Source organism: Lampris incognitus, chromosome 3 (assembly GCF_029633865.1).
Source record: "Lampris incognitus isolate fLamInc1 chromosome 3, fLamInc1.hap2, whole genome shotgun sequence".
NCBI lineage: Eukaryota > Metazoa > Chordata > Actinopteri > Lampriformes > Lampridae > Lampris > Lampris incognitus.
This window is the reverse complement of record NC_079213.1, coordinates 42,660,923-42,687,317: the sequence shown is the minus strand read 5'-3', so window position 1 is coordinate 42,687,317 and position 26,395 is coordinate 42,660,923. Positions and strand designations below refer to the sequence as shown.

The window sequence follows — 26,395 nt, the reverse complement described above, 5'->3', positions numbered from 1 at the left end:
CTTAATGATAAGGTCACAGTAGTAGAGTTTTAAGATGCTACCGCTCTAAATGCTAGTTTGGTAACAGCCACACAACTGCTGACACAACCACACTGAAGTTTATTAATCAAATTTAAATCTAGTTTTATAGACACCTGGCTAGTGATATGCAAAACTTGACATCCAACTACAGTTACACTAAAACCATCATCCTGGTTGTCCCACACAAAAATGTCAGAATTTTTCACTAAATTTATTAGGAGATAAATGCAAACTAGTGAGCAGAAAATTGTATTGCAGGCCACAATTGTATTAGCTTATTATAATAAGCTCAATTTAATTGTAACATTTTTTCACTGCCTCCTTTGTCCAATGAAATTCCGAGATAGCAGTGGCAAAACATACCCAAGTTAAGACCAGCAAAGATCTCCAAAATGCACTAGATGTTCAAAGTCAAGTCAAGTCAATGTTATTTGTATAGCCCAATATCCACCCATTGTCTAAGCCGCTGATCCTGCCCTCAGAGTCGCGGTGGGGCTGGAGCCTATCCCACCTGTCATTGGGCAGCAGGCGGGGAGACACCCTGGACAGGCCGCCAGGTCATCACAGGGCCTAGCCCAATATCACAAATTACAAATTTACTGCATTGGGCTTTACAGCAACACAACATCCTGTTCTTAGACCCTCGCATCGGATAAAGAACAACTCCCTAAAAACCCTTTAACAGGGAGGAAAAATAGGGAGAAACCTCAGGGAGAACAACAGAGAAGGATTGCTCTCCCAACACGGACAGACGAGCAATGGATGCTGTGTGTACAGAATAAAACACAATTTACAGAATACGATGAGGCCAACTTTAAGCATCTTGTTGAAGTGATCAGTAGTAGGCAGAATTTATGAGCTACCAATAGATGACATATTATTTGGAATTAGACACCTTGTGTTATTACTTGACAGTTTTGAAGACCTACACCTTGGATGATGTGTGGTCACACTTTAAATAACGTTAGATGTTTAGTTGTGTAGATTATGAGGTACTTGGTCGCACATCTCACCACTACCAGTGGTAGGAATAATTACTAGATTATTGTGATCCACACATTTAGGAGAGGAGAGCTTGGGAGCAATACAGCAGGGAGACAGTCTCAATGGTATAGACCAAGCTATCAGGCTGATAATCTACACTATGAGAAATTCCCAGACTAATCATATTAATTAAACTAGTTGACTCCATATCTGCACTAGATTTAAACCTAGCAGGCTCTCTAATCACCTGCAACCTGCTGAATGATAAGTCCCTAGTGTCAAACTAAACGTAAACAGCTATCTATATGCTAGACAAAAGAGCGGCGCCATCCCCAGTAGGGTGAATGCCGTCCACTTTCAGCAGGTAAGGGCGGCCCCAGAAAGAAGGCCACTTATCAACGAAGCCGAATCCCTGCTCATTACAGTAACGCGCCAGCCAGCGGTTCATTGAGGTGAGCCTACTGTACATCTCATCATTACCCCTCACAGGTAAGGGACCAGAGACAATTAATCGATGCCGACACATCTTTCTGGCCAACTCAAGCATCCTGACTAGGCTGGCTTTTCTGATCTCTGATTGCTTCATCATAGCATTATTGGTGCCGACATGAATAACAATGCTGCTGAAAGTAGCGGTGCTGTGTGCCTGGGTTCCCTGACTCTCCCTCCGTGATGCCAGCGCCCTAAGATTAGCCTCTAACAATAGCAGGTCTGCTGCCAGGCCCGGGGCTACTGAGCTAGTGCTAACAATAGCAGGTCTGCTGTCAGGCCCGGGGCTACTGAGCTAGTGCTAACAATAGCAGGTCTGCTGCCAGGCCCGGGGCTACTGAGCTAGTGCTAACAATAGCAGGTCTGCTGTCAGGTCCGGGGCTACTGAGCCAGTGCTAACAATAGCAGGCCTGCTGTCAGGCCCGGGACTAAGGCTATCTGGAGTGCCCGTCACATCTAACGTAATCCTAGCCGGAAGCAGCTGCTCTAACTCACGGACACGTCTCTCTAGTAGAGACAAGCTGTCTGTAACTACGGCGCAGTCGCCACAAACCATAATTTTAATGAGGCTTTCGCTTCTTTGACTGCAAATGCAATAGAGCTAACTACAAAGCTAGGCTAAACTTGAAGCTCGTAACAAGCTAGGAATGAAAGGCTGCCCTCTAACACAACAGTCGTTTGAGAAAGAAAACGAGCCAATCTAATGGTAAGTGAACGAAGCACGGAAAATGGCGAAATCAGTAAGAAAAATTAAGAGGTTAGAGCAAAATATAGAGAGTAAGAGAAACGGCAGTGTTTGATCTTACAAAGGTGGATGCCGGAAACAGCTGTCCTGTCAGAGGCTGCAACCATCATACCATCTTCATCTCCTTTCCACCCACCATCCATCCGTCCATCTGTCCATCCTCTGCAAGGAGCTGTACGGCCTATATTATACCTGGCTGCAAGCTCATAATCTACTACTTCTTTCAGCTGCTGCCGTTAGGGGTCGCCACAGTGGATCATCCGTTTCCATGTCATAATAATAGCATGCAAACTTATCACAATGTCTTCATACAGCTGTCTCATCTTTGGACAAATTTGCAGTACCTGGATCATATTTATTGCTGAATGCAGCTATATTTTTCAAATTATTTTTCTCTCTTTTTTCTCATTTTGCTCTGTCCCTCAAAAGCTCAACTACCAGAGAAAATGCAGTTTCCATACCTTTCTAGCCTCCACTTCTCTTTTCAGTTTTGTGAGATGGCACATAGATGTTAAAAGCTCTGAAGGCACGCTGTAATTGCTATGTTGTGCTTAGAAAAGCGTAGCAGCCATTAACCTCTCAATACTACAATTCACTTCCCACGTCTAGTAATTACCCCACCAGTAGTGCCCAATCTTGCAAATGCGCATGTTCTTGATTCCCTGTAATTAAATTGAGAGCTTCACATGGAACCTGAAAATGGTAAGGAGTCAAAATGTGCTGTTGTAATCATCAGTGATTGAATCTGAAGTATTCTCTCAGTGATAAACTGTCCTGATGACAGGGCTCACATTTTTCTCGTGAGAGGTCAAGTATAAGCTGGTATTTTTTTTTTTCCAAAAACACAAAAATAATGTGATGTAATTGAAAAAAATAGCCACACTCAAATAACAATACAATTCAGCATCTATCTGAAGTATAGCCATAGCTATTTCTGGTGAAAGCTGTTAAAAAAGTGCCCTTAGGGACCTCTTGTCATCTCTAATACAAAGTGTTCCACTATGAAGCAGATGCACTATTGCTAATTAACTGAATGGCACTCAAGAATGAATGGTGTTGCCATAAATCGAGAAACTGTTAGAGTTGCACCTTTGTTGAAAGTATATTGCTGCATAAACAAGAGAGGATTTAATTTCAGAAACCAAAGCATCAACTTTTTTGACAGACAAATGGTTCACTGTGCAAGGCCTCAGTCATATGGACAGATATCACTGACCCTCTCAAACCACTTGCTTTTCTCTCACGCAGTAAAACTGCCACCATTTCTTTACGTGTTCCACACTGTAGCTCAACACGGGTTCAAACTAAATGGTTGTGAGTTCACTTGCCTGGACACATTCTTTTTTGGATGGTCCCCTCGAGTTGAGATTAGCTAAATTAGCTGTGAAGAGCAATGACTCATGGGACTGTGCATGCTTAGCGCAGATAATTGCAGGGCCAGTGTGCCATACCCTGGCAGCCAGCTTGGGATTGCAGGTGGGTTGGCACAGGGAAGTCAGTAGCAAACTGCACATCTGGCCCCAGCGGGGTCAGAAATCTTCATTACATTCGCTTCAAAATATCACCCCAAATCCATACACACTACTGCCAAAAGCCTGTGCTAAAAGCCTTTTCCAGACTACTTTGTTGTACTTCATTACTTTCATGTACTTCATTGGCTCCCTGTTAAATACTGCATCGATTTCAAGATTCTGCTTCTAGCTTTAAGGCCCTTCAAAACCCAAGACCTTCATAGCTTCCAGAGCACCTTCATATCCACACACCCTCCCGTACTCTCAGATCCTCTTCTACCATCCAACTCACTGCACCATCTGCCTGCTGGACCACCATGGGGTCTGGAGCCTGCAGCCGTTCTGCCCCCTGCCTCTGGAACTCTCTCCCACAACACATTCACAATACTGACTCTCTTTCCACTTTCAAATCCCATCTCAAAACACATCATTTCAAACTGGCATATTCGGTCTGATACTGACTTCAGTGGCTACACCCACACCGAGTTTTGCACTGATGAGGATTTTATACCTGTCTGCTGTATTAACTTATTATTGTGTATCATTGCTTTGTCTGATTTTATGTTTTGATACAGTGCTGATTGCTTTTAACTGTGGTTTGTAAGGTGTCCTTGAGTGCGTTGAAAGGCGTCCATAAATAAATTGCATTATTATTATTATTATTATACAAATGTCCTTTAACTTCATGCCATAATACACCATAATAAGCAGGTGGGTCCATTCCTTGGGTCTAGGGTCAGAATGAGGTAGAAGTCTATGTGATGGATAGTGCCTTTATTAGGATATGAGATGTTCCAAGTAGTGTGATCTTCTGTAGTTCTTATATTCTGATGTTACCCGGCGGGATCTGTTGGGTGTATTTCTCCATCCATTTTTTTACAAGTCCCACGGCTCCTGTCACTACTGGTATTATTGTGGTTTTCATTCCCCACTTTCGTTCAATCTGGATTTCAAGGTCTTTATATTTGGGCAGTATTTCAGTTACTTTTACTGAGGTGCTCCTTTCAGTCGGGATGGACATGTCGACGAGTAGGCAGCTTTTTTCTATCTTGTTCTTGATGATTATGTCTGGTCTGTTGACCTTCATCTCACGATCTGTCTGTACTGGCATGTCCCATAAGATGGTGATGTCGTCTTTTTATTATTATTGTTGTTGTTGTTGTTATTAGTTGTGTAGTAATTTTTTCCAAGAGAAGGTTTGTAACAAAAGATGACACACCACCTGTGAAAGGTGCGTTTTTCAGTAACTTTACCAGGAAATAAGCAATGTATTTAAGTTTTGAACTCACAAACCAGAGATTCCATAGGAGATAATTAGGAAGTTCCCTTCAGCTGCTTCCCAGCCACTGAAGAGGTTGTGACAGTTCAAGGCGATGTTTCTCTGTATGGTCGGCAGTCTCTCGGAGAGCAGGCCATAATTCATCATTAGGATATCAGAGTCCAGGTGTAGATGAGAACTGATAGAGCCAGCAGCCAGGCAAGTCAGGGCACTCAAGGAGGAAAATCTTATCCCAGGGACAATTCTCAGGTCACGCCTGTGGTAATTGAAATAATTTTGGCCCTAGAGTTGCTTAATCACTGACAATCACACATGCAGGGGGGACTAAATTGAAGAGCCCACAAGTCTGATTACATCTGCCACACTTAACTACCACCCCACCACCACATGCACACCACCAGCCCCTCCCCATTTCCTATCAGAGTCCTGCTTTGTTGCTCCATTGTTCTATTGTCTCTCTTCTGTTCACTTGTGTCCCGTGTCAAGATAGTCTAATGGCACTGATAAAGCCAGATAGGGCCAGCCATATGCCTATCAAGCACTGAATTACATTTTTCAATAATTGGATTGAAAGAACATTGGCTTCTCTTATCATTTAAAGTGCCAGAGCCTTCATTATAATACCATGCAAACTTAAGCCTTTTCTCCATTGTGATTAAATTTTAAGGCGGACACGAGCATGGCTCCGGCTGCGGTACACAATATATTGTGTTAAAAAAGCCATTGTTGAGATGCAACAAATCATTTGTCTGTTATTAACCCTGAGCCTGTAATTATGCAGATTGCCATAGATTTTCCCTGGGTGCCTGGAAGTGAGATCCAGAGGTTGCTCTCAGCATGGCAGGCAGACGAGGGAACGGCCGTGCATTACTGAACTTGCCACATTCATCATGTTGACTGATGGCATGGGGAGCCAGTCCCCGGGTCCCAGTGGTTAATGTAGTGGGTAATTAACTGTCATTTGCCTAGTAATAAGCCAATGATCAATGGTTTGTGAGGAAACAAATTCTAATCCGGTAGCTGATGAATGCAAGCTGAGGCAAGAGCAATTGAAGCAGGGGGAGTGGTGGAGATGGAGGTGGAGGTGGAGGTGGAGGTGGGGGATACAGGAGGCAAGGAAGGGAAGAAAGGAGAAGACCGGAGGCCCTGTCAGAATTTTAAATGTCTGGAGAAGTTGTGATGTTATCATTCTTTCTTTTTACTCTATGCTCACCCCACCAACCTCCTCCAAAAACTGGAGCAGCCCAGCCCAGAAACATTGTGATGCTCAGTTTGTTGGCCTTTATGTTTATGGAATGCCCAATTATGTAGCTGATGGAGGGAGTGGCTGAGCCAATAGGCCAGAGTTTTAGTCAATGAACAACAAAGAGCATTCAACCTTATTCAGCTGGTACATGTTCTTCTCAAGTTCAGCAAAAGCGCCATAATTTCAAATAGCATAACAAAGCATACACTTATGTTTGCACAATAACAACAATAACATGACAGGCATAGGTCTTATTTTCATCCAAAAATGTTAGGCCAGAGTTGTGGTGGAGGTGGGGCATAGGGGGAGCATCTTTCAGATGGCAATTTTAACTTAAGCTCTTTATTGCATGAAAATCACACTTTTTACACAAAGACACACGCTACAGAATAAACACAGAATGCGCCTTACTTCACCATCTTAAAAAGGCCCAATCAAGCACCACTACATTCACATTATGTGTGTTAAGATATGTGTAATTGTATCTGGATAGAGACCAGAAGTGGGCGGGGTTTAAATCAGAAGTGGGCGGGGTTTAATCCAGAAGTGGCTTAAAGAAAAGAAAAGCCTGTTTTTACACATTAATCAGTTGACATAGATACATACTGTGTCATACGTATTGAATATGTAATCCCATGATTTAAAGCAAAACGCTTCGACAACAGTAACCTAACATGTAAAATATGTACACAGAGAAGAAAGAACAACGGTCAGCTATTGTTGTTGCCAGTGGTAGCAAACACATGTGAGCCAGAGGAGCCACATTTATGACACACATGACACAATGCAGCATCCTTTAAACAGAACATTCCCGCCACTCATTATGAGCAGCCGGATGAACGGTTCTTCCCACTACCACTAAATGAACTACCTGGGTATTTGTTAAGAAACACTTGTGCGACCTCTTCATTGCCATGGTCATCTGATGCTACTAGCTCCTGTTCGGGGTCCAGGGTGGAGGCCAGTCAGCGGTGAGACAGACTGGCTGGGCTCGTAGTCTGCATCATCGGCGGTGCTTCAAAGCTTAAATCATCATCATGTGTCATTGAGGACCAAGCGCCTGTTGTGTTATGTGACTTCCATGATGTACAGCGTACCCACACCGCAGCTAGCCAACACCACATCTAGCTAACACATGCCTGTCTGTCTGTCTGCACACTGGCACGTTTTGACAGCTTAGAGGTCAACATGCACCACCATGCATGATCAAAGCTGCCTACTAGTTAGAACACTCACTAACGAACAGGAATAATTGTGCTCATGGTGATTGAGAGAATAGTGCTTTTCAAAAGTATTGATACCATTGCAACCGAGGGTGCTCATACATTAGTTTGTGCTACAATGATGGTGCTGCTTGAAAAAAGTTAATATTTTCTACAATTTGTGAGGATTTGTTATTTGTTTGGAAGTTACTATTTGTGTGTTTATGAATAGTGTATTTGGCTTCAAGTACACCCATACATGCAGCTAGCATGAATACAGCTACATGAATGCAGCTAGCATGAATACAGCTACATGAGTACAGCTACACGAATATAGCTAGCGTTAATATAGCTAGCATGAATACAGCTACATGAATGCAGCTAGCGTAAATATAGCTAGCATCAATACAGCTACATGAATACAGCTACATGAATGCAGCTAGCATGAATATAGCTAACATGAATACAGCTACATGAATACAGCTACATGAATGCAGCTAGCATGAATACAGCTACATGAAGGCAGCTAGCATGAATATAGCTAGCATGAATACAGCTACATGAAGGCAGCTAGCATGAATGTGTCCAAAATATTCTCACAAGACAGCATGTTATCAATCCCGTAACCTGAACTGCGTGAAGCGCGTGTAGATAATGGATGGATGGATGGATGGATGAATGGATGGATGGTATATAATCACTTTTCTTTCTTTTCTTTCTTTTTTTTAAAGGACCCCTGCTGTAGCTTCTAGTTGTCCTAGATCACACCAAAATAACAATCGGGGTCATCAAATCATGTGCCAAAATGTTCCAATTAACATGAGATCCTCATGTCCCAATTATGTTTCTTTTATTTTTATTTACTGTTTACTGATTACTTTATTTGTTTACATTTCTGTAGGGGTTTCCTGACTTCCAAAAGACACGTCAGTTTGAGGCACTCTGGGAAACTGCCACAAACACCACATCTGTCTGACTTTTTATTTATAATCATGCGTCTGCATGTGAGGCTGTTGTGTTTTGTGGCCACTTTATTACACAGTCATCATTCGCAGGTCATTATATTATGGACTATTATCATTATATTACGGAATATTATCAATATATTTACGACACAGTCATCATTCACAGATCATTATGTTATGGATTATTATCATTATATTATGGATTATTATCATTCTATTATGGAATATTATCAAAATATTTACTACACAGTCATCATTCATAGATCATTATGTTATGGATTATTGTCATTATATTATGGATTATTATTATCATCATATTATGGTTATTATCATTATATTATGGACTATTATCATTATATTGTGGGTAATTATAATTATATTATGAAATATTATCATATTTTGGATTTTTATCATTATATTATGGAATATTATCATTATATTATGGGCTGGTTACAGTTTTTAGAAAATACACTGATAGTACATTGCTGCTGCATTTTCCAAAGGGGGTGGATTTACTGAGAGCAGTCATTAGAGTATGACATTAAGAGTATGGGTTTAAGTCGTGTGGACATTTTTAATTGGTGTGTGATTTTTCTCATCAAATAGTTCCTACTCAGCCTCACCAAGCCATAATGCACAGCAAATGCCTGTTGACTAAACAGGTCGTTGACGCTGTATATCCTCATCTTTCATTTTTGAATTCAGATTTGTGTAAAGCAGGAATTTGAACTCAGCATGCCTCTAGAACATGGAAGCTGTGGATATGATGTTAACAACACACTTTAAAATGTTTTTTTAGACCAGAGCCACAGTCCACCTAGCCGTCAAGTTATTTATCCAGCTATTGGCTTAAAACAGAAACATTGATATATGTATTACTGATGATAATCCACTGTTGGAGGCAAAGGGGCCAGAGCCCATCTTTTCACACAACCTGTGAGCTCTCAGTGAAGATGTGTTGGAGCATGTGCCTTCGAATTCATTACAAGTAAACTGAGCTTAATTTGCCACCTCCCTAGAGAACCATTAGTGTCTGTGGCATCAAACTGGTGAAGCAGTGCAAGACAAGTGGCAGGTATGCTTCATCCATCTCTCGTTCTGTTCAGGGTGAGGAAAGGGGTTTGTGTGTGCGGGGTGAGGAAAGGGGCTTGTGTGTATAGGGCGAGGAAAGGGGTTTGTGTGTATAGGGTGAGGAAAGGGGTTTGTGTGTGTAGGGTGAGGAAAGGGGTTTGTGTGCAGGGTGAGGAAAGGGGTTTGTGTGCAGGGTAAGGAGAGGGGTGTGTGTGCAGGGTGAGGAGAGGGGTTTGTGTGTGAGCGATGGCCTGGCTGACTCTGCTGTCTGGGTAAACCCATCAAGATTGTGATGAGCCCCAAGTCCCTCTCTTGAGCTCCATGTCTGCACATCAAATGCACTAAAAAGATGGTTGGATCTGAGGTTGGAGATGTTTGTATTGTTCCTACAGGTCACCCCAAGTTCAGAGGTTCTTTTGATTCCTGAAACAAATGGGTAAAGTTGTCAAAGCCTGTGTTATGAATTATGCATTAGATTAGAATCAGGCAGGAGTTTGAATGTTGTGTTTTCAAGCCAGGAGTCTCTGGGACTTTTTTCAAATTCAATGAGCAAAATGTCTTCTTTTATCTTACCGAAGGTGTCTTCTACATGCAATCCATCATGTCAGCAGGAAAAATCAATGCGTTTTTTGGATGTAGAAATTTATAAAAAGATAGATCTTCTTCCTTTCAGCACATTTTAGTTTTAAATGCCCAATAAATGTTATTTTCTTTAGTGATGTTGTTGCATGGCTACAACATCGCCCTGCTATATCTGTTCCACAGATATTCAATATTTCATGTGTGACTTGATAGCTACATCAGTCTATGACTATAAGGTAGGGCAGGCTGAATCCTTGGCAAATATTAGCAGTTGGACAGCCCAAACCAAATTATAATCACTTATAATCAATTCTTTGCTCAACATTTTCACTAATATTCCATCATTGACATTTAAAAAAAAAATGTATTTTGTGTTTAAAATTTTAAACACTTTCCCCCATCTTGTTTCAATTTGGTAATGCTAATTTGCTAGTTTAAGATTTTAGTATTTTTTTTGACAATTTATTTTTTTCTAACATTTAAGAGACTTTGCCATTTGAATTTTGTCAGAAGTATTTTTCTGGCTTTTTACTTTGTTGTTCTGCTGTTGTTGTTGTTTTTTTCCACAATAGAAATAAGTAATTCAAAAAAGATGTCGGCCTTTCAGTGTCTTAAAATCCCGTGGCTGCAGATGCCAATGTATAACTGGAATGTAAAGAGCTAAAAGAACATTACATATTCTAAGTTCATATTTCCATCTTTGATAATCAAAAGCTGTAAATACAAATTATGTGAGAATGGTCCAGCTTACTGCCAAACTACCATGGGGATTGCCACTATGTGTATTGTCAGTGTATGTATTGTCGCTATGAGTATTGTCAGTTCGTGTATTGTAACGATGTGTATTGTCAGTGTGTATTGTCACTATGTGTATTGTCATCATGTGTATTGTCACTGTGTATTGTCAGTATGTGTATTGTCACTATGTGTATTGTCAATTTGTGTATTGTCGATGTGTGTATTGTCACTATGTGTATTGCCAATGTGTGTATTGTCAGTGTGTGTATTGTCAGTATGTGTATTATCACTAAGTGTATTGTCAGTGTGTGTATTGTCAATGTGTGTATTGTCAGTGTGTGTATTGTCAGTATGTGTATTATCACTAAGTGTATTGTCAGTGTGTGTATTGTCGCTATGTGTATTGTCAGTGTCAGTATATGTACTGTCAGTATGTGTATTGCCACTATGTGTATTGTCAGTGTGTGTATTGTCGCTATGTGTATTGTCAGTGTGTGTATTGTCAGTATGTGTATTGTCAGTGTGTATTATCAGTATGTGTATTGCCACTATGTGTATTGTCACTAAGTGTATTGTCAGTGTCTGTATTGTCGCTATGTGTATTGTCAGTGTGTGTATTGTCAGTATGTGTATTGTCAGTGTGTGTATTGTCAGTATATGTACTGTCAGTATGTGTATTGCCACTATGTGTATTGTCAGTGTGTATTATCAGTATGTGTATTGTCACTTTGTGTATTGCCACTATGTGTATTGTCACTATGTGTATTGTCAGTGTGTGTATTGTCAGTATGTGTATCATCAGTGTGTGTATTGTCAGTATGTGTATTGCCACTATGTGTATTGTCACTATGTGTATTGTCAGTGTGTGTATTGTCAGTATGTGTATCATCAGTGTGTGTATTGTCAGTATGTGTATCATCAGTGTGTGTATTGTCAGTATGTGTATCATCAGTGTGTGTATTGTCAGTATGTGTATTGTCACTATGTGTATTGTCAGTGTGTGTATTGTCAGTATGTGTATTGTCACTGTGTGTATTGTCAGTGTGTGTATTGTCAGTATGTGTATTGTCAGTATGTGTATTGTCAGTATGGATCACCTGTTTTAACTTGCCACAGAAACTGCTGCTATGCTCACTGTCCCTCTCTCATCATGTCACGCTACAGCTTAAACTCACCGGTTTTTATTTCTTTGTAGAGACTTGTTAAGATCTGGGACTTGTTTCTTTGTAAAGACTTGTTTAGATCAGGGACTTGTTTCTTTGTAAAGACTTGTTTAGATCAGGGACTTGTTTCTTTGTAAAGACTTGTTTAGATCAGTAACTTGTTTCTTTGTAAAGACTTGTTAAGATCAGGGACTTGTTTCTTTGTAAAGACTTGTTTAGATCAGGAACTTGTTACTTTGTAAAGACGTGTTTAGATCAGGGACTTGTTTCTTTGTAAAGACTTGTTAGATCAGGGACTTGTTTTTTGTAAAGACTTGTTAGATCAGGAACTTGTTTCTTTTGTAAAGACTTGTTAGATCAGGGACTTGTTTCTTTGTAAAGACTTGTTAGATCAGGAACTTGTTTCTTTTGTAAAGACTTGTTAAGATCAGGGACTTGTTTCTTTGTAAAGACTTGTTTAGATCAGGGACTTGTTTCTTTGTAGAGACTTGTTTAGATCAGGGACTTGTTTCTTTGTAGAGACTTGTTTAGATCAGGGACTTGGCTTAGTATGGAGAGAAACCATCATCTTATCTATGTCACGTGAGGCAGTGCAGGCGATGCACATTAGCACACAAGCAGCAAGGCCGGGAGACAACACAGAGCATCTATATGTATCATCTGTATTTCCACAGCGCCAACAGGAAGACGTAATTATTTTAATTATGTCGGCACTGATCCACTGGACTGACCATCTTTGTTCTCAGCCACCTAACGTGTCAGTAGAGCTGTCCTTAATTGTCTCAAGGTGTGTTGACAACAGTCTGTAAGTCTGCAGGTATTCATCTACGTGTTGCCTCTGCCTCTGGGAAACACTTTCTGAAGGTTAATAAACAATCCTTCATATCCAGGCCCTGGCATCATTTCTCAGATTGGGATCTCTTACAGACTGTGAGAGTGACACGCCGTTTTAAAATTTTAACGACAGCTAAAAGTACCTCAACAAGTCAGCCTAACAGGTATTTCGCTGTAGGATTTGCTTGTATTTTTATTTTGTTCCCAGCCCAGCGTGGTGTAGGTCACTGTGTTGTCACAGCCCAGATCTCTAATGAATACTCAGGCAGATGTCCCTGCAGCAGGTGCAGGAATAATAGCTCTTCCCTGAGCAATGATTCTAGCCACATCCAGCATCTACTTCTATGGACAAGCAGCAGCATGCTATGTTCACCGTGCTGCAGAAGCCCGACTCTGTCCAGCATGCCTCAATGCATCATGCTTGTGTGGTTCCTTCGTGCTTCTGTCAGCCATCCATCTCACACTCAACATCATTTAATTTATGGACTCTTACTTCACCACTGATGACCAAAACTAGATTTGTGGTTTGGGAAAGGTACTAACTTAATTTTTGTGTACCCCTTTTATTCGTGTGTGTGTGTGTGTGTGTGTGTGTGTGTGTTTGCGTGCATGTGTGTGTGCGTGCGTGTGTGTGCATGCCCTGTTGTTTGTCTCAGGTTGTTTGGTGTGACTGGGAACTGTGCTGCCTGTAGCAAGCTAATCCCGGCTTTTGAGATGGTCATGAGGGCCAAGGAGAACGTCTACCACCTAGACTGCTTTGCCTGCCAACTCTGCAATCAGAGGTGAGTGGTTGGAAAAAGATCTGCTCCCCTGCCACACCCTCTGTCCAATCAGAAAGCTCATCAAGCAAGTAGACAAGTTAGCTTTGAATCCTAAAATCCTTGAGAGTGATTATGGTAGTACAAGACAAGTCCATATGTCAAAGATTTATTAGTGGAGCTGGTGACCCAACAAGACAGCAACGAGGCCCTGGGATGCCCCTGAGCCGAGCATGATGATCATATTCTTGTTCTGCTACTGTACAATGACAGTCTGTACATATACAGTAGGTCTGTACAGACATATACAGTAGATCTATACAGACATATACAGCAGGTCTCTACAGACATATACAGCAGGTCTCTACACATATATAAAGTAGGTCTGTACAGACATATACAGCAGGTTTCTACACATATATACAGTAGGTCTGAACAAACATATACAGTAGGTCTGTACAAACATATACATTAGGTCGATACATACATATACAGCAGGTCTATACACATATTCAATAGGTCTCTACAGACATATACAATGGGTCTCTACACATATATACAGTAGGTCTGTACAAACATATACAGTAGGTCTATACAAACATATACAGTAGGTCTGTACAAACATATACATTAGGTCGATACATACATATACAGCAGGTCTATACACATATATACAGCAGGTCTCTACACATATATACAGTAGGTCTGTACAAACATATACAGTAGGTCTATACAGACATATACAGTAGGTCTATACATACATATACAGCAGGTCTGTACAAACATATACATTAGGTCGATACATACATATACAGCAGGTCTATACACATATATACAGCAGGTCTCTACACATACATACAGTAGGTCTGTACAAACATATACAGTAGGTCTATACAAACATATACAGTAGGTCTGTACAAACATATACATTAGGTCGATACATACATATACAGCAGGTCTATACACATATATACAGCAGGTCTATACAGACATACAGCAGATCTGTGTGTGTGTGTGTGTGTGTGTGTATCATACAGTAGGTCTATATAGACATATACAGTAGGTCTGTACACACATATATAGTAGGTCTATACAGCCAAATAGAGTAGGTCTGTACAGGCATATACAGTAGGTATGCACAGACATATAGAGTAGGTTTATATAGATAGATACAGTAGGTCTATACAAACATATACAGTAGGTCTATACAGATAGATAGAGTAGGTCTATACAAACATATACAGTAAGTCTATACAGACAGATAGTGTAGGTCTATACAAACATTTACAGTAGATCTATACAGACAGATAGATTAGGTCTATACAAACATATACAGTAGGTCTGTACAAACATATACATTAGGTCGATACATACATATACAGCAGGTCTATACACATATTCAATAGGTCTCTACAGACATATACAATGGGTCTCTACACATATATACAGTAGGTCTGTACAAACATATACAGTAGGTCTATACAAACATATACAGTAGGTCTGTACAAACATATACATTAGGTCGATACATACATATACAGCAGGTCTATACACATATATACAGCAGGTCTCTACACATATATACAGTAGGTCTGTACAAACATATACAGTAGGTCTATACAGACATATACAGTAGGTCTATACATACATATACAGCAGGTCTGTACAAACATATACATTAGGTCGATACATACATATACAGCAGGTCTATACACATATATACAGCAGGTCTCTACACATACATACAGTAGGTCTGTACAAACATATACAGTAGGTCTATACAAACATATACAGTAGGTCTGTACAAACATATACATTAGGTCGATACATACATATACAGCAGGTCTATACACATATATACAGCAGGTCTATACAGACATACAGCAGATCTGTGTGTGTGTGTGTGTGTGTGTGTGTGTGTGTGTGTGTGTGTGTGTGTGTGTGTGTGTGTGTGTGTGTGTGTATCATACAGTAGGTCTATATAGACATATACAGTAGGTCTGTACACACATATATAGTAGGTCTATACAGCCAAATAGAGTAGGTCTGTACAGGCATATACAGTAGGTATGCACAGACATATAGAGTAGGTTTATATAGATAGATACAGTAGGTCTATACAAACATATACAGTAGGTCTATACAGATAGATAGAGTAGGTCTATACAAACATATACAGTAAGTCTATACAGACAGATAGTGTAGGTCTATACAAACATTTACAGTAGATCTATACAGACAGATAGATTAGGTCTATACAAACATATACGGTAGGTCTATACAGACAGATAGAGTAGGTCTATACAAACATATACAGTAGGTGTATACAGACAGATAGTGTAGGTCTGTACAAACATATACAGTAGGTGTATACAGACAGATAGTGTAGGTCTATACAAACATTTACAGTAGGTCTATACAGACAGATAGATTAGGTCTATACAAACATATACAGTAGGTCTATACAGACAGATAGAGTAGGTCTGTACAAACATATACAGTAGGTGTATACAGACAGATAGTGTAGGTCTGTACAAACATATACAGTAGGTCTATACAGACAGATAGTGTAGGTCTGTACAAACATATACAGTAGGTCTATACAGACAGATAGTGTAGGTCTGTACAAACATATCCAGTAGGTCTATACTGTTCATTACTGTTCGACTGGAGCTAGTATTGCGAATTTTGCGTGTTTTCACACTGTTTTCATGGCTTGTCGGTCATCATGAGTTGCGAAAATGCTGTTGTCATTCGTAAAGGGGCTAATTACTGCCATGGCATTCACTGCAGTGGTAACAGCAAAGACACCATCGAGCTGAGGACGGGAAGAATCGAATTGTGCGTCTTTTTATTGCACCACAGTACAGCATGTTGTCCCGGTGTTAATGTGACTGACTGTATATTGATGTTTTGAGTTGACTGGTGAATTTGAAGGGTTTTTCCTGCAAGGTTTAATCTCAAAGGGTCAACTTCCTGAAAAAGGGATTTTAGAGGGTAGACTTACCTGATTCACCTGAAACTAAAAAGAGTTAACTCAAAGGATAAAATAACTGACCCAAAATAGGTCTAGCTTGATAAAATAGACTGTTATCCTAGGAAAAATATAGACTGGTCTCATCTTACATGGAAAATATAAAATAGATAATTGACTAAACTAATTAGACACCTGAACCTAAAATAACCTAATTGCAATTAAAAAGGGCTTCAAACCAGGGATTTCAGTATATCTAAATGTATGCATGTGTGACACATAGCTGTGAATAGTTTTCACGTTTCAAGTGAATTTACACTATTTTGTCATTGAATTGACAGCTTTTTCATTTTGTAGCCCCAGTCTCTGGTCTGCTGTTTTGTTGCTCAGCCACTCCTTAAGAGCCCAGATCTGGTCCAGTGTGAGATAGTGACACAAGTGTTACATTGTTATTATTATTATTATTATTATTATTATTATTTTATTGCATCACAGTACAAAATATTCTCTCGAAATGTATGTAACACTGGTGTCACCATCTCACACTGGACCGGATACACACACACACACACACACACACACACACACACACACACACACACACACACACACACATATATATATATATAGATACACACACAATAGGTCTGTAGAGACATATGCAATAGGTCTATACAGACATATACAGTAGGTCTGCGCAGACATATACAGTATAGGTATGTACAGACATATACAGTATGTCTATATCGACATATACAGTAGGTCTATACAGACACATACAGTATGTCTATATCGACATATAAAGTAGGTCTATACAGACACATACCATATGTCTATATCGACATATACAGTAGGTCTGTGCATATACATACAGTAGGTCCATACAGACACAAACAGTACGTCTATATCAACATATACAGTAGGTCCATACAGACACAAACAGTACGTCTGTATCGACATATACAGTAGGTCTATACAGACACATACAGTAGGTCTATATCGACATATACAGTAGGTCTATACAGACACATACAGTATGTCTATATCGACATATAAATTAGGTCTATACAGACACAAACCATATGTCTATATCGACATATACAGTAGGTCTGTGCATATACATACAGTAGGTCTATACAAACATATACAGTAGGTCTATACAGACACATACAATATGTCTATACAAACATATACAGTAGGTCTATACAGACATATACAGTAGGTCTGTACGAATATATACAGTAGGTTTAGACATACATATACAGTAGGTCTTTCCAACCATATACAGTAGGTCTATACAGACATATACAGTAGGCATGTACAGTAGGTCTGTACAGATTATACAGTAGTTATATAGACACATACAGTAGGTCTGTGCAGACATACAGTAGATCTATACAGACATATACAATAGGTCTGTACAAATATATACAGTAGGTCTATACAGACATATACAGTAGATCTATGCAAACACACACACACAGACACACACACACACATATATATATATATATATATATTATACACACACACACACACACACACACACACACATATATATATATATATATATACACATATATATACACATGTATATGTAGTAGGTCTATACATACAGTATGTCTGTACAAACATATACTGTAGGTCTATACGGACGTATACAGTAGGTCTGTCATATACAGTCATATACAGTAGGTCTATACCTACAGTAGGTAAGTACAGGCATATACGGTAGGTCTATACAGACATATACAGTAGGTATGTAAAGACATACAGTAGGTCTATGCAGAAATAAACAGTAGGTTTATACAGACATATACAGTAGGTCTATACAGACCTATGCAGTAGGTCTATGCGGACATACAGGGGGTCTATACAGACATATAGAGTAGGTTTATACAGAAATATACAGTAGGTTTGTACAGACATATAGTAGGTCACATATACAGTAGGTTTGTATAGACACATACAGTAGGTATATACAGGCATATACAGTAAGGCACATATACAGTAGGTCTATACAGACATATACATAGGTCTTCATGACCAGGCAGCTTCTGGAGATGACTGGACCTCACAAGATTTAGAGAACACTGCATTATACCATACATTATACCATATAGCATTATGGTGTCATTATACCATGCATTATACCATACAGCATCATGGTGACATTATACCATACAACATCATGGTGACATACAGCATCATAATTACATTATACCATACCTTATATCATACATTATGCCATACAACATCATGGCGACTTTATACTATACATTATACCATTCATTTTTCCATACAGCATCATGGTGACATTATACCATACAACATCATGGTGACATACAGCATCATAGTTACATTATACCATACCTTATATCATACATTATGCCATACAACATCATGGCGACTTTATACTATACATTATACCATTCATTTTTCCATACAGCATCATGGTGACATTATACCATACAATATACCATAGAGCATCATGGTGACTTTATACCATAAAGTTTCATGGTGACATTATGCAATACATTATACCATACAACATCATGGCGTCTTTATACTATACATTATACCATTCATTATACCATATAGCATCATGGTGATATTATACCATACAGCATCATGGTGACTTTATACTACACATTATACCATACATTATACCATATAGCATCATGGTGACATTATACCATACAACATCATGGTGACTTTATACTATAAATTATACCATATAGCATCATGGTGATATTATAACATACAGCGTCATGGCGTCTTTATACTATACATTATACCATTCATTATACCATATAGCATCATGGTGACATTATACCATACAGCATGATCTTGACATTATATCATACAACATCATGGTGACATTATACCATACAATATACCATAGAGCATCATGGTGACTTTATACCATACAGTTTCATGGTGACATTATGCCATACATTATACCATATATTATACCATACAACATCATGGCGTCTTTATACTATACAGTATACCATTCATTATACCATATAGCATCATGGTGATATTATACCATACAGCATCATGGTGACTTTATACTATACATTATATCATACATTATACCATATAGCATCATGGTGATATTATACCATACAGCATCATGGTGACTTTATACTATACATTATACCATACATTATACCATATAGCATCATGGTGACATTATACCATACAACATCATGGTGACTTTATACTATAAATTATACCATTCATTATACCATATAGCATCATGGTGACATTATACCATATAACATGATCTTGACATTATATCATACAACATCTAATACTACTTTTGGCTGCTCCCGTTAGGGGTCGCCACAGCGGATCATCCGTTTCCATTTCTTCCTGTCTTCTGCGTCTTCCTCTGTCACACCAGCCACCTGCATGTCTTCCCTCACCACATCCATAAACCTCCTCTTTGGCCTTCCTCTTCTCCTCTTCCCTGGCAGCTCAATATTCAGCATCCTTCTCCCAATATAACCAGGAGCTCTCCTCCGCACATGTCCAAGCCATCTCAATCTTGCCTCTCTTGCTTTGTTTCCAAACCGTCCAACCTGAGCGGTCCCTCTAATATAATTGTTACTTATCCTGTCCTTCTTCGTTACTCCCAGTGAAAATCTTAGCATCTTCAACTCTACCACCTCCAGCTCCACCTCCTGTCTTTTCGTCAGTGCCACTGTCTCCAAACCATACAACATAGCTCGTCTCACAACCATCTTGTAAACTTTCCCTTTAACTCTTGCTGGTACCCTTCTGTCCCAAATCACTCCTGACACTCTTCTCCACCCACTCCACCCTGCATGCACTCTCTTCTTCACCTCTCTACTGCACTCCCCGTTACTTTGGACAGTTGACCCCAAGTATTTAAACTCAAATGCCTTTGTCACCTCCACTCCTTGCATCCTGACCATGCCACTGTCCTCCCTCTCATTCACGCATAGGTATTCCGTCTTGCTCCTACTGACTTTCATTCCTCTTCTCTCCAGTGCATACCTCCACCTCTCCAGGCTCTCCTCAACCTGCCCCCTACTCTCGCTACAGATCACAATGTCATCTGCGAACATCATCGTCCATGGAGACTCCTGCCTGATCTTGTCCGTCAACCTGTCCATCACAATTGCAAACAAGGGCTCAGAGCCGATCCTTGATGTAATCCCACCTCCACCTTGAACCCATCTGTTATTCCAACCGCACACCTCACCATTGTCACACTTCCCTCATACATATCCTGCACCACTCCTACATACTTCTCCTCAACTCCTGACTTCCTCATACAATACCACACCTCCTCTCTCGGCACCCTGTCATATGCTTTCTCTAAATCTACAAAGACCCAATGCAACTCTTTCTGGCCTTCTCTATACTTCTCAATCAACATTCTCAAAGCAAACATCACATCTGTGGTGCTCTTTCATGACATGAAACCATACTGCTGCTCGCTGATCATCACCTCTCCTCTTAACCTAGCTTCTATTACTCTTTCCCAAATCTTCATGCTGTGGCTGATCAACTTTATACCTCTGTAGTTGTTACAGTTCTGCACATCGCCCTTGTTCTTGAAAATCGGTACCAGTATGCTTCTTCTCCACTACTCAGGCATCCTCTCACTTTCCAGGATTGTCTTAAACAATCTAGTTAAAAACTCCACTGCCATCTCTCCTAAACATCTCCATGCCTCCATAGGTATGTCATCAGGACCAACTGCCTTTCCACTCTTCATCCTCTTCATAGCTGCCCTCACTTCCTCCTTGCTAATCCACTGAACTTCCTGATTCACTAGCCCTACATCATCCAACCTTCTCTCTCTCTCATTTTCTTCATTCATCAGCCCCTCAAAGTATTCCTTCCACCTTCTTAGCACACTCTTCTTGCTTGTCAGCACATTTACATCTCTATCCTTGATCGCCCTAACTTGCTGCACATCCTTCCCAGCTCGGTCCCTCTGTCTAGCCAATCGGTACAAGTCCTTTTCTCCTTTCTTAGTATCTAACCTGTCATACAACTCACCATACGCCTTTTCCTTTGCCTTTGCCACCTCTCTTCGCTTTACGCTGCGTCTCCTTATACTCCTGTCTACTTTCTTCATCTCTCTGACTATCCCACTTCTTTTTTCCCAACCTCGTCCTCTGTATACTTTGCTGTACTTCCTCATTCCACCACCAAGTCTCCTTGTCTTCCTTCCTCTGTCCTGATGACACACCAAGTACCTTCCTAGCTGTCTCCCTCACTATTTCTGCAGTGATTGCCCAGCCATCTGGCAACTCTTCACTACCACCCAGTGCCTGTCTTAACTCCTGCCTGAACTCCACACAACAGTCTTCCTTCTTCAACTTCCACCATTTGATCTTCGGCTGTGTCTTCACTCGCTTCCTCTTCTTGGTCTCCAAAGTCATCCTACAGACCACCATCCGATGCTGCCTAGCTACGTTCTCCCCTGTCACCACCTTGCAGTCTCCAATCCCTTTTAGATCGCGCCTTCTACATAAGATATAGTCCACCGTGTGCACTTTCCTCCACTCTTGTACGTCACCCTGTGTTCCTCCCTCTTCTTGAAATATGTATTCACCACAGCCATTTCCATTCTTTTCGCAAAATCGACCACCATCTGTCCTTCCACATTTCTCTTCTTGACTCCATACCTTCCCATCACCTCCTCATCCCCTCTGTTCCCTTCACCAACATGTCCATTGAAGTCCGCTCCAATCACCACTCACTCCTCCTTGGGTACCCTCTCCACCACGTCATCCAACTCACTCCAGAATTCTTCTTTTTCATCCATCTCACACCCAACTTGCGGGGCATATGCGCTGATAACATTTAGCAATAAACCTTCAATTTCCAGCTTCATACTCATCACTCTGTCTGACACTCTCTTCACCTCCAGCACACTCTTGGCATACTCTTCCTTCAGAATTACCCCTACCCCATTTCTCCTCCAATTCACACCATGGTAGAAGAGTTTGAACCCACCTCCGATACTCCTGGCCTTACTCCCCTTCCACCTGGTCTCTTGCACACACACTATGCCTACCTTTCTTCTTTCCATCATATCAGCCAGCTCTCTCCCTTTACCAGTCATAGTGTCAACATTCAAAGTTCCAACTCTCACCTCCACACGCCTACCCTTCCTCCTCTCTAGCTGCCTCTGGACATGCTTTCCCCCTCTCCTTCTCCTTCGCCCAACAGTAGCATAGTTTCCACCGACACCCTGCTGGTTAACAGTACCGGTGGCGGTCGTTGGTAACCCGGGCCTCGACCGATCCGGTATGTAAATCTTATTTATGATCCGCATATTTGATTTGGCAAAGATTTTACGCCGGATGCCCTTCCTGACGCAACCCTCCCCATTTGTCCGGGCTTGGGACTGGCACTAAGGATGCACTGGCTTGTGCATCCTCAGTGGCTGGGTTATTATATCATACAACATCATGGTGACATTATACCATACAATATACCATAGAGCATCATGGTGACTTCATACCATTCAGTTTCATGGTGACATTATGCCATACATTATACCATATATTATACCATACAACATCATGGCGTCTTTATACTATACATTATACCATTCATTATACCATATAGCATCATGGTGATATTATACCATACAGCATCATGGTGACTTTATACTATACATTATACTATACATAATACCATCTAGCATCATGGTGACATTATACCATACAACATCATGGTGACTTTATACTATACATTATACCATTCATTATACCATATAGCATCATGGTGATATTATACCATACAACATCATGGCGTCTTTATACTATACATTATACCATTCATTATACCATATAGCATCATGGTGACATTATACCATACAGCATGATCTTGACATTATATCATACAACATCATGGTGACATTATACCATACAATATACCATAGAGCATCATGGTGACTTTATACCATACAGTTTCATGGTGACATTATGCCATGCATTATACCATACATTATACCATACAACATCATGGTGTCTTTATACTATACATTATACCATACATTATACCATATAGCATCATGGTGACATTATACCATACAGCATGATCTTGACATTATACCATACAACATCATGGTGACATCATACCATACAATATACAATACATCATCATGATGACATTATACCATACATTGTACCATACAGCATCATGGTGACTTTATACTACACATTATACCATACATTATACCATATAGCATCATGGTGATATTATATCATACAGCATCATGGTGACATTATACCTTACAGCATCATGGTGACATTGAAGTAATTGTGAGAAAAGATTTAATTTGTGTCGATAAACTCCTTTTAGGACACTTAAACAATGTAATGCTTCCTATATCTTACACTGTGTCTCTTCCTCTCTTCCTTCACACACACAGACCAATACTACACAGACAAAGCAGACACATTGTGCATAGTAAAGGCAAAGGACCTGGTTACGCACAATTAGCAGCCGGTTATTGTCTTGCCACTTCAGCTGGCTGCACCAGACAGCCTCTGTTAATGCAAGAAGTCAGCTAATCTTCATCACCCAGGCCCAGGCAGGCCAACGCTGGGCTCCTACATTAAAACCCATTTAAGCTGGAGCAAATCTTTCTTTTACATTAAGCTAGCTGATGAACTGTTGAATAAAATCAATGTTATCGTGTTTCACATGGTTCACCAAGGCCTCAGCGTTCTGTTCGGTTGCCCATCACAATTTCTCCGAGGCTCAGCCAAGATTTATGGTGTGGCATCACCTTTAATTGAAGCTGTTCCTAAACTTGGACTTTTTCTGCTTTGTTTGTTGGTGTCAGTGCAACCGTGGTGATGAAGATGAGTGAGGTGTGGGCTTGGATTGAATTTAGAAGATCTCTCTAGCTGTCCAGACCCCAGAACTCACAGATATGAGTACCTCTCCACCCCAACATGGCTGACATGGATCTCTGACAGAAAAAAAGCACAACTGTGGATCTTTGATATGCAGATTAACAGTACACAGTCATATGCAAAGAAGCCCCAGATCTACCAGATCCTCTCTATGATCACACAGTGATGATCCATCCGTCACCTGAAAACACATTTCAAGTGATTATTCTTCATCTCCACACTCACACTCATTTGTGTTTGCCTTTGGAGTTACCAGGTGCACTTTTTCCTATTTATTTTTTATTTTTTGTTAAAGTTCAAAAAGGGAAGACTCTAGAAAGTCACCTGGTGTAAGAAAGAATGTTGTCCAATAGTCTCACCTAGCTCTCACTTTACTCACGCATCACAGCAAGTCCTGGACTGATACAGAAGTCATGTTGCTACAGCAGAGTTATAATGTTCTATAACGCGTGCACGGCACATGCCCACATCTTGGCTCTTCCATACACTCCCATGAGGAATTGTTTTAGAATGTCATGGTGTTTTCATATATGGTCCTTGTCAAACCAACCTGACTCAGTCCTCTTTAAGTGGACCTAAATATGGACCACCTGAAACAGGATTCAGTTCTCTTGGTGTTTAGATCAGTTCAGTTGAAAAATGGAATCGTCTTTCTTTGTGATCTTCTTCAGCACTGACCGAGCCTCAGTGTCCACCCCAGGGTTTCTGAAGGACTCACACCTCTGCTGCGTTGGATGATGTGTAGTCCTTATTCTCACTGATTCTAGGGGTCCAAGCACATACTAGTGCTAGAATCCCTTTGTTATTGTCAGGATTTTTAGGGGTCCAAGCACTGAGAGTACTGGGACCCTGTTGTTGCTGTTCTTCTTGCTTGTGTAATTAGGGGACCAAGCTCCATAGTTGTGAAGAATCCTGATGGACTTGATTACCACTATTATTCCTGTCTAAAGTAAAGACCACAGAGTGTGTACATGCCACAGTGTTTGCACGTGGCACATAGATGCAGCCTGTACATGAGCTCGTCATATTGGACATGTGGGAAGAACCATTTTACACTATGATTTAACTCACAAACACATTGTGTGATCATCACTTATGTTGGTGTACATACGCGGGGTGTGATTCTGAGGACACACACTTCATGTGTTGTCCTTTAGTATGGCAGTCATAACTCTTAATGGAAATATCTCATTTAGTATTAAGCATTCATCTGATCTGGTGGACATTTTGCACATATTGTCTTTGAACAAAGTCCCAACAACATCCCAGAGAATATATGATTAAAAACAAAACACGGCGTTTCAGTCGAGCAGTTCATGAGGAGACATCCCATGCGGTCACGTCCGCACTGTGCTGGATAAGGTGTGGGATTTGGTATTTGGTTTGATAAGCAGCTTCCCCTCGACTGTACAATCGCGCAAAACCAGTCACGATCTCAGGAACGAGTGAAAATAAGTTGATGGGATTTTCACCATCCTGCTCAGAGGAAGGCCATGGTGTCCCTGCAGCTGGATTTCCTTCAGCCTGCACTTCAACACATGTTGGTGAATATATTCATTATCTGATTGCGCTGACAGGCCATTAGGATCTAACTGATACTGAAACCTGATTGGCTGATGGTGGCCAGCGCCGTGAACTGAGCACATGCACATCTGACAATGGATTTTCACAGCTTCTTCTTCTGCCTCCATGTATGAGGTTGCAGAGGTTGGACCAGAGAGCACTCTTGGCATTACTCCTTATCAGTTTGAGCTTTATTTGTCCTTTGATGGCAAAATATTTATGCAATAAAGTGGGGCAGTTTACCCAAGACAGACCTGGGAATATAGACCGGTACTTTCATATTCAAAAGTATTATTAAAAACAAATTAATTAGATGATTCAATAAGTTTATGAACATTTTTTTGACGT

At 40.4% G+C, this 26,395-nt stretch overlaps 1 protein-coding gene across 2 annotated transcripts in view; it reads left to right on the top strand.

The window, feature by feature from the left end:
- Positions 1-26,395, top strand: part of lmo3 (LIM domain only 3) — a 237,778-nt gene that overhangs the window by 185,289 nt on the left and 26,094 nt on the right. For both annotated transcript variants that reach the window (XM_056277087.1, XM_056277086.1), the window contains exon 3: positions 13,487-13,612. In XM_056277087.1, the coding sequence (XP_056133062.1) occupies positions 13,487-13,612 (126 nt within the window). The remainder of the gene's footprint in view (positions 1-13,486; positions 13,613-26,395) is intronic.